Raw genomic sequence first — 10,321 nt, forward strand, 5'->3', positions numbered from 1 at the left:
CATCCTCATATCGCGAGATTTGAGAAAGCACCTCCCATCCTTCCGACACTTCGGACGCGTCGCTATAGCGGTAGCACTACAGAGAAGATGGCTGGGCGCCTGTGGGCAGCGGCAGGGTGCTGGGCGAGGCCCGCCGGGAGCCAGAGGGGCCCCTCGGTGACCGCTGCCCCCTCGCGAAATGTCACCGTCACCCGGACTGGCGCCATCTTGCCCAAGCCCGTCAAAGTGAGTGCGCGAAGGGGAGCCCCGGGTCGCGGAGGGGAAGCGAGCTGGGAGTGAAGCCAGCCAATCGCTAATCGGGATGGGCTGCCGGGCTTGGAGGACGTGGTGTCAGCCAATGGCTTGAAAGGATTGTTGGCTTGGCAGATGGTTTGCCCAATGGATAAGGCGGCAGGGGCGGGCTTTAGAACAGAAGCACCACTAGGAAATCATCCCGTAAGGATCAGTAAAAGAGCCATAGGGGGATAGTGAGCGCTTACTCCCCTCTCCTGCCTGTGGGCTACGGGGGGCGGGGGTCATTTATAAAAAGAAAAGGGTGTTTTTGTGTGTTTCCTTTCCCTCCTTCACCTCGGTTAAAGCCGGAAGGGGGAGACCTTTCCCATAGATCCTGCCTTCCTGCCCCTTTTGTTTCTTGTCCAGGTGACAGGAAATGTTAGTAATGCGGATGACTGATACCTGGCCGACTGCTTTCATGTCAAGTTGCATTTGACAAGTATGAAGTGGGATGGACCAGCCACTCTTTGTCAGGTGTCTGGAATGTGGCCTTTCAGAGCTCCTTCCCTGCCCGCTCCGCTCAGCTTCCAGGAGAAACGTTTTAAGGGAAGCCCCACATTTGGTTTTCAGAAGTTCCACAAGCACTTGTCTAGAAAATGGGGGCTGCAAGGAGGAGCAGATGAGAGAGAATGGGTCCAGAAACGGGAGGCAAAGGAGAAAAGGGGGGGAGGTGAGCTAATGTGACCCATAGAATAAAGGATTTTCGCTGCTGTGTTCAAAATGAATTTCAGGGGCTTATAATATAAGTTGGACTACAGTAATCACTGCTGCAGTACATTGAGTAATGCTGTTATACAGTACTGCACTTACGTTTTCCATTATTTGAGTTTCATGCTTTGAATTGAGAGCAAAACTGTTTTGCTGGATCATTTACTACAGTAGGTTCCTCCGCCCATGAGGAAAACACTTTGGAGTATTTGATAATATGCAAATTTTTAGTTTTCCTATTTATGTATTTAGGATATAAAATGTGTTGCTGGCTTAATTCTAATATTCAGTTTTGTTCTTTTTTTTTTTACTTAGTTTTTCCATATATTTGAAGACATTTTTACAAATATTTTTCTATGTGGGTTTAAACGTGAATTAGTAGAACAGTAAGAATATGTGCTATTATTTATGGGTGAAAGCATTGAAGGGTAATGGCATTTCTTTAAATCTTTCCATCAGCTCTAGACTTATGTACATTGGCAGCTTTGTAGAGATTTGTTGATGACCAACATTTTCTGCAGGACTTGGCATTGAAAGAGATACTAAACTGGTTCTCAATTAATCTCTGCAGATGCCCTTTGGTCTCCTTCGTGTGTTTGCCATTGTAATTCCCTTCCTCTATGTTGGGACACAAATCAGCAAAAACTTTGCAGCCTTGCTAGAGGAACATGATATTTTTGTACCAGAGGATGACGACGACGATGATTAATAGGTATGATAGATAAAAGCAGAAACTTGATCTGAAGTTTCCCCCCTCATTTAATGTAGGATGAGTGAAACCAGAATAAAACACTTGGAGACAATCTTTCATTGGTAAACCTGTTAGGTCAAAACGGATACCCAGAAACTCCAGCTATACTTAAATTATCATGAAAACTGGTACTAACATGTGGAGTATGAGTGTACAAGATAGGCAAGATATGAATCTGGTTGCATCTCAACCTCTCATACACTGTCCTACAGGTGGGGAACGTCAGGCCTGAGTGCTGAATGTACCTCTTTCCAGGGCAATCCCCCCACCAGCCCTGCTCCTCATCCTTGTGCTTTAGCCTGGCTGGAATGTGTCCTTGAACTGTTGTTAGAATGTCTGTTCAGTGAATGAAAGATGGGAGGTGTGGGTATGTGTAGAAACCTCTTGATTTTTGCCTGGCTGGAATGCAGTCAGCTGCATAAAGAGTTGCATCCATTGCCCCATCCAGCACTGGCATGCACCCCCCAAAACTTTCTGGCCTTAAGACCGAAACAGTTTCCCTACCCTGCATGTCCCTACAATGTTTGCAGTGAAGGCCACTGAGAAGCTCATCTTTTTTATTGGAGTAGTTGCAGCAGCCTTTGAAATCTCTTCTCACCCTATCATAGCACGTATGTACCCTAGATCACAATTCCTGTTCTAAAAGTACAGTTTCCTACCTTTCCTTTCCCATTCTTTTATTCCTGGTATTTTCCTTTCCCATTCTTTTATTCCTAGTATTTTTCTTCCCATTCTTTTATTCCTAGTTTTATTCCTATATAATAAACTAAGCATATGCAGAAAGTTCTGCTTATAATTTAGTTACTATTTTGTCTTACTTTTTGTGAATATAATTTTGAAAGAATTACAGCTGACTAGACAATAAATTCATTAGGCCATGACCAAGATGTTTACACTGATTTGGCAATATCACTGTTCTATATTCTAAATACGCTTGCCAATGTCACAGTGAACTTGTTTTAATAAGCTGTGTGTTGTATAGAAAGCAGCAAACAGTATGTTTATAATATGCACATGATACTGGTGTTCTGTGCCATTCTCTAATTTGTGCAAAGCTAGTATCCTACGGGTTGAACATGGGGCCAATTCTGCAGTGTGAAATAACATATTCTTGTTTCTTTACAGGGTTAAAACAGGAGAAAACAAGAGTGAAAGCCATAGACAACTATTCTGATGTCAATGTCTAGTCATGGCCCCTCTTTTCAGTTTTTAAAGAAGACATTTTGGGAGAGTTGGATCCCCATTCTACCAGTAAATGCTCTGTGCATGTGTAAATGAGGATTGGCTACATACATAGGCAGGATATATGCTTGGTTCAGCAATCATTGTATGTAACACCTAGTTCATGAGAGTGCTTGGACCCTGTTCAAATGAGTGTGAAGAAATGATTTAGATTGCAAATAAAGAGTAACAGACCAAGGCTTACATCTCTTCTTTAAATTGTCCTAGGTTGCACGCAGGGATCCAAGTGTGATTAAGTATTATTGCACCATACCTTTGCTGAAAAGCATTAATAATTTCAATTCTCTTTCACCCCTTTACTTTTTTTTTTGAGAAACTGCAAATTCTATGTTTAACAGAAAAGTAACTTTATTTAACTCAGCTAGACTGACTTGCTCCAAAAAAAGAAGCAGCAGCACAGATACTTCTTTTTTGAATCTTGATATCTAATAGTGAGCAAAAACCCTTTGATATCAGGCACTATTTTATTTTGGTGTACAGTAAATGATTATGCCATAACTTTTTGAACTTGACATGTTACAGTATTGACTCATAAGTGGTATCTTGAGTTCATGACACCTACCAAAGTCCAGAGATGCATGCAAGTCTAAGTTCTGATAAAATTAACTTAACATTTGGCAAAGAGGAATTGCTTCCTGTATCATCAATTTACCTAAACATTATTTTTATTTGTATCACATGTTTTTCCTATGCTCTGAAGGTCAATGGGATTAGTGTCTGTGGATTCAAAAATGGATTGTCACTTTTCAGTACACATGCCTTATTTCATGGCTTATGCCATGTTGGCTAAAAAGAAAAAGGGTAACTGCTAGCCCTGCTACGAAATAATTGTACACATGATTCAACTTGCATAATCTTGTACAGAACAGGATTTTGTATTCTTGAACATTGTTCAGAGCAACTGGGGACATTACTACCCTCTTACTTCAAATAAACAGGATTTTCTTGTGGGAGCTTTTGAAGAAGGAAGAACAAGAGGCCACAGCAGTGCTGCTGCATGCAGTTCTACCACAGGAGGGCTCCCTTGCGTAGTGGGAAGGAATACAGTATTAAATAACCATGAAAGTTGGGTTAAGGAACATTGAACTACTTGCATAACATGTGTCATTTTTTTACACTTGTATTTGGGATGGTTGGAATAGGGCTCAGCTTTCATAGACAGAATGGGGGGGGGGGAGGAAGCCCCAAAATAACTCTCCTGGCAAGCAAAGGAAATTATTGGAAGCCTTAGGCTACAAACTCATAAGTGTAATCAAGGTGGCTTAATGGCTAGTATTTCAAGGGCAGTAACAGAAATTAGGCAAAACTATCTGCACAAAGCAAGCAGGCAGGATAAAAGTGAGTTATTTATTTGCTGCCAGATTATTCTCAAGATTGCTCAGGTTTGGCTTACAAGTCTTTCCAAGGGCAGGGGCACCCAGGCTGTAGAGTTAACAATTGGATTGCTAAAACTACTCACCAGTTTAGTGCTGTTTTACTTAATGGTATTAAAGTAAATGTATTACATACTCATGGTATGGCAAGACACCCAGTACCAATGGGTTCCAGATTTTCTGGGAGAGGACTCTGGGAAGCAAGAAAAGCCCATTGTAATATATCAACCTGCCTTTTGGATAGCCCAAGGGTTACCACTTATGTTTTAAGCTTTTGCAAAACTCCATTAGCGTGTTCCAGGTTTCTCTTTCTGGAAAAATACATGTTCAACTATTAATAGTACATTCTTGAACCAAATCTTTATGATTTTATCGGAGCCAATGCATCCTGGATTGAAGTACATATGGTAAAAGGTAAAGAACCCCTGGATGGTTAAGTCCAGTCAAAGGTGACTATGGGTTGCGGCACTCATCTTGCTTCAGGCCAAGAGAGTCAGTGTTTGTCCAGACAGCTTTCCAGGTCATGTGGCCCTCACAACTAAACTGCTTCTGGTGCAACGGAACACCATGACGGAAGCCAGAGCACACAGAAACGCTGTTTACCTTCCCGCTACAGCAGTACCTATTTATCTACTTGCACTAGTCTGCTTTCGAACTGCTAGGTTGGCAGAAATTGGGACAGTGCAATGGGAGGTCACCCTATTGTGTGGATTCAAACCACTGAACCTCCAATCGGCAAGCCCAAGAGGCTCAGTGGCTTAGATCACAGTGCCGCCTGCGTCCTGTGAAAGTACATATACAGTGGTACCTCTACTTGATTTCACCTCCAATCTTTCGCCTTACATATCATTTGGATTACGTACGCGGCAAACCCAGAAGTATTTTTCCAGGTTTTGCCGCATGCACATGTGCAGAAGCACCCTACGCGCCATGCGCAGAAGCAGCACCGCCGGTTGCGAATTCCTCGGGATGCGACCGGAGCTCTGGAACGGATCCCATTGGCAACCGGAGGTACCACTGTATTCTACTATTGAACACAATCTTTCCCACACAGACTTCTAACCTCTTTGTTCTTTTGAGTACCGAATCATTTTAACTTTATTCAAATGGGACTAACTTTGAAGTATATCTGCATAGGACTCCAGCATGTTTTTAAGGTACTCCAGTACTGTTTTTTAGGTACCAGTTTCAACAAAGGTACTGCACACCCAGGCTATCATAAGCAGATAATGCATGAAAGGAATCAATAATGGCTGAAGCATCTGCACCAAGAATTCAGAACCAGTATGGAATAGAGAGTACCAGCATGGCTGCCTCCCAGCTGAAGAGCTCTTCAATATACAGGGCTTTATTTGGAACAGAAGCAGACGAGCATACAGTATCACAACTCCACAAAGTTCATTAAGTTCATGGGTCATGGCCTGCATAGAACTTGGACAGGAAGTCCTTGGGTCGTGGCGATTCTGTCTCATGAAAATACCTCATTAAATGGGTCCGTTGTTTCCATACGTGAATAGTCTCTTGGAGTTCCATTTTCCCCTATATCAGACAGAAAAGGAAGAAATGTGTTTAAATTGGCCTGTTACTACAATAATTTATTATGCTAATACAGGGTAGGCACAACTATCAGGTTTCTATGAAATTGGGATTTTTAAGAACCAAATTAGTGGACATAACATGACAGTGGAGGTTTGTTGTGAAACCCTTGCATTACATGCTGTATGCTTGAAGAAATAGTGAGCTGTAGACAAAGGTATTGTCCTAATCACATTGCTACTGACTCAAAATACTTTTAAAGATTGGGGGCAAGGCAGACACAGCAGATGGGGAGGTATTTTAAAAGATTCTGCCACTTCAGATTTAGATTTGGACAGATTCCTTTGGTATATAGTAAAACTATAGTCTCATATGCTCCATGATGGTGACACTACTGTACCGTAAAGAAGGCATAACTGATCAGCACTCTGGGGCAAGCCAGTTGTGCCAGGAAGGACATAAGCAGGCTCTCCCAAGTCTCCCCTAAGTTACCTAAATTTGGGTAAGACCACATGAATATGGATTGTTTCTGTGATGACACAGCGTTTGAAACCCCACGTTTAGAGACACACCTATATTGCAAGACACAGTTTAGCTTTCATAAAGAAAAAGTCATGTATCATTTATGATGTCTGAAAACTACTTTTGCTTTTTATCTCTATATACCAGACATCGTATGCTTGCTTTGAATTTAAGGCAAATGTTATTTAATTTACCTTAATAACGAGCATATCAATAACTCGAGGGTCTGTGGCATGGGCATTCTTCATGAACAACTCTCGCACCTTATCCCGGCCCTGTTTCACTGAGATGTCCAGCTGGTATAGATGCACTAGATGATAAGCAAAAAGTAATAATGGGTGAAAAAATGAGTGTTAGGTCTTAACATTAAAAAGTTACTTTTTACACATTTACTGCCTCCAATTGAACACAGTTCAACTAGTGGACTGTTTTGTTCCATTCCATGGAAAGCGAGCTCTAATTAAACGGAAGATCTAATAGGTGTTAACAACCCATTAAGTTACAGGAAAGACAAAAGCCCACAGCTGTCATGAGCAAGGTCCTTCAAGCTTTCGTGACATATAACTGTTACTCCCAGCTTGTAGTGTGAACCAACACCATTCTCCATAAGAACCACCCCATACATGCCACCAGGGTTGGCACCAGTGGCATACAGTCCGTGGAACGGAGGAGCTAGCCTAATCCCCAAAGTTCCTGGTAAAATATTCACACACCTCCCTCCATGCTTCCTCCTCCTTCCTTCTCTTCCTCCAGCCCTTCTTGAGCCTTACTTGCTTAGCCTCTTTCTTCATTTAGCTGCTCTACTCAAGCTGCTCAGAGGGTTGCACTCCTTGCACAGAGCTACACTCTTCGTAGTCCTTTGTCCTGGTTGGTGTCAGCACATGCCCAGATGCGTAGGGAAGTGGATTCTTGATCCAAGCCTCTCTAACAGACACACGGCATGCTCATTAGGTAGAAAACACGAGAGGGGAACTCTAAGAATCCACTTTCCTCCTTATCTGAGCATGCACCACCCATGCTTTGCTACGCACTCTACAAATAGTGTGGGCGATGCTTAATCAGAGGACAACCGTGAAGGTAAGCAACTTTGTGCAACTTGCTGCCACCCTCCCTGGATCCCAGCTTTGCAAGGCAGCCAGGGGGGCATAGTGGCAACCCTGCGATGGCTGGGAAAAGGAGCACCTCGAAGGCTGGCCTCAGCCTCAAGAGCCACCCTTCCTCCGCCTGGGTGGGCAGCACAGTTATCAGGTCTCGTCCGGCGGCTTGGCTCGACCAGCTTGGGCCGGAGAGAATGCTGGTGAGTGGGGCTGTGAGGGAGACAGGCACAGCTTCTCTCCCGGGCATGTGTAGGCCGGCGGGATAATCCTCCAGTCCTGGCCATGGATAGGGCATCTTTCCCGCTCTGCCTGCGTCTTGAAAAATGCAGCTCTTGCGTCAACATTTGGAGCTGCTGGATTTTAAAAGTCCTTCATTTCCAATTGCAGGGTGCAGAGGACAGGGTGATGCAGCTGGGACCCCTTCCCCACACAAAAGCAGGTTGAAGGAGAGCTCCTTGCACCATTGCAAAGCACAGCAAATAGGAGTGGGCAGCTGGACTCGCAGCCCAATCCTCTTCATGTTTACTCAGAAGTAGCCCCCCTTCGCCTCAATAGCACTTCCCTTCCTCCAGGTTGCAGCCAGGATCAATGGGGAGCAGCTCCTTGGGTTTATTTTGTAAAAGACTTGAGCTTTGTGCCAGAAAGCAAGCAATTCCCAACAAGATCTAAACTGCCTATGCCAAACAGCGCCCAGCAGCAGCACAGCCCACAGCACGCAAAACATTCGATGTGATGCACATGGGGCAGAGACCACTTCCCACCCTGAAGGTAAAGAAACAGTGCCTTCTTTTTGTTGAGGCACCCAGCTGCTGCCTTCCCCAACCATGCAGAGGCCAGCTAGGGGACCCCAACCATCACCACTTAGGGGATGAGGAGGAGAAAGGGCACGGAACAACCCTGATGTCACAAGCAGGTCTTTATAAAGGGGCTCTTTTTAAGAACTGTACATTTTTATGGTAGCTGATACAGTGCAGGAGTAGCTGTTTAAATCATCATCATCAGGCAGCTTGAGTTTGAAGGGGGGAATTCTGCCTTTACATAGCTGCCACAGCTGCATCCTTAGCAGCGGCTCTTGAGTAAACCTCATGTTTCTCCTCCTACCCTTACCCTGCCCCCTGGAGTGGGTGCACATTGGCGCTCTAATTCATGGGTAGGCAAACTAAGGCCCGGAGGCCGGATCCAGCCCAATTGCCTCCTAAATCCAGCCCAATTGCCTCCTAAATCCAGCCCAATTGCCTCCTAAATCCAGCCCGTGGACGGTCCGGGAATTAGCGTGTTTTTACATGAGTAGAATGTGTGCTTTTATTTAAAATGCATCTCTGGGTTATTTGTGGGGCATAGGAATTCGTTCATTATTATTATTTTCAAAATACAGTCCGGCCCCACCCCACAAGGTCTGAGGGACAGTGGACCAGCCCCCTGCTGATAAAGTCTGCTGACCCCTGGCCTAATTCTTCCCCTACCACAAATGTCACCGCAGGCCACTGGTGGGCAGATATCCTGAATGGATCAAAGACACACCATCTTAGTATCATATAACCGCCGCTAACGCTGAACCAACCCTTCTTTGGGTACTCGCAGTCGCTAGTGAAGATCAGGGTGCCAACTACATCCATGGCAAGATGCGCCGTAGGCTGGGATGGCGGGACCCGAAGTGTCAGAGAGGAGGTGACACGAGTGGGAAATGGGGAAGCAGTCGAAGCAGGGAAGCCTTCCCGGCCCTTGATTTAGTTCTGAGCAGGCCACTCTCTCGACAGCGGCCTCAAAGGAAAGGGAGTCCGGGGAAGCGGGGAAATTGGGGGACGGGGCGCAGCCCGCGACGACGCCCGCCCGCCCGTCCCCCTCCATGCGCCGCCCCTCGGGACGCGACCTTGAGGCGGAGGTCGCTCGCCTGCAGCCGCGCCTCCTCACCAGCGTTTGGTATTTCTCGGTACCAAGCCCTATACAGTTCTCGCACGCGCCGTTTGGCCTCCGCCAAGTCCCGGCTGAAGATCGGCTTGACAGCTGCCCTCGCGGCTGCCGCTGCTACCTTCCCGGCTCCGGGCGCCGCCATCTTGTTCGGCCTGATACGCCCCGCCTACCCATCCCCGCGCGGATGTTTTCCGTACAGAGTTCGAGGGCGCTCGAGTGCCATTGGCTGAGAGCTGTGCGGTTTCTTCAAGGCTCGCCAGCCATTGGGCGGTGGGAGGGTGGATTGGCGAAGCCTTCCGGGTTTCGTCCTTGAGGATGGGGGTTGCGCGCTCTTTCTTCTTGGTTTCATTATCACCAGAATAAAAGATAAAGAAAAAAGGTTTTTCAGAAGATGGTTCGAAATTCAAAAGAGCTCCATTATGAAATAATGAGAAATTAGTCTCAAAGATTTATAAAAATTTTATAGAGTTGGCAACAAAAGATGAGATGATAAAAGCAACTATAACTCATTGGGCAATTGATATTGGCCACAATACATATAGAAATGAGAGTTTGGTAGAGATTATGTATAACGCTGTGGGTTTAACCACAGAGCCTAGGAATTGCTGATCAGAAGATCTGCGGTTCGAATCCCTGTGACGGGGTGAGCTCCCGTTGCTCGGTCCCTGCTCCTGCCAACCTAGCAGTTCAAAAGCACGTCAAAGTGCAAGTAGATAAATAGCTATCGCTCTGGCGGGGAGGTAAACTGTGTTTCTGTGTGCTTCTATGGTTTGCCAGAAGCAGCTCAATCATGCTGGCCACATGACCCGGAAGCTGTACACCAGCTCCCTCGGCCAATAAAGGGAGATGAGCACCGCAACCCCAGAGTCGGCCACGACTGGACCTAATGGTCAGGGGTCCCTTTACCT

General features: G+C 45.6%; 2 protein-coding genes across 2 annotated transcripts; one reads left to right on the forward strand and one right to left on the reverse strand.

Annotated features, from left to right (window-relative positions):
• The first annotated feature begins 19 nt into the window (after positions 1 to 19).
• On the forward strand, positions 20 to 3,152 carry SMDT1 (single-pass membrane protein with aspartate rich tail 1). Its single transcript, XM_083699613.1, has 3 exons — positions 20 to 225; positions 1,553 to 1,693; positions 2,858 to 3,152. The coding sequence occupies exons 1-2, from the start codon at positions 88 to 90 to the stop codon at positions 1,688 to 1,690; spliced, it is 276 nt and encodes a 91-aa protein (XP_083555739.1). The 5' UTR covers positions 20 to 87; the 3' UTR covers positions 1,691 to 1,693; positions 2,858 to 3,152.
• Positions 3,153 to 5,679: 2,527 nt separating this feature from the next.
• On the reverse strand, positions 5,680 to 9,589 carry NDUFA6 (NADH:ubiquinone oxidoreductase subunit A6). Its single transcript, XM_083699616.1, has 3 exons — positions 9,414 to 9,589; positions 6,600 to 6,715; positions 5,680 to 5,886 (listed from the first exon to the last, which is right to left on the reverse strand). Exons 1-3 carry the CDS (start codon positions 9,553 to 9,555, stop codon positions 5,755 to 5,757), a joined length of 390 nt encoding a protein of 129 aa, XP_083555742.1. The 5' UTR covers positions 9,556 to 9,589; the 3' UTR covers positions 5,680 to 5,754.
• Positions 9,590 to 10,321: the final 732 nt, after the last annotated feature.

This window comes from Podarcis gaigeae (genome assembly GCF_964106915.1).
Source record: "Podarcis gaigeae genome assembly, chromosome: 10".
NCBI lineage: Eukaryota > Metazoa > Chordata > Lepidosauria > Squamata > Lacertidae > Podarcis > Podarcis gaigeae.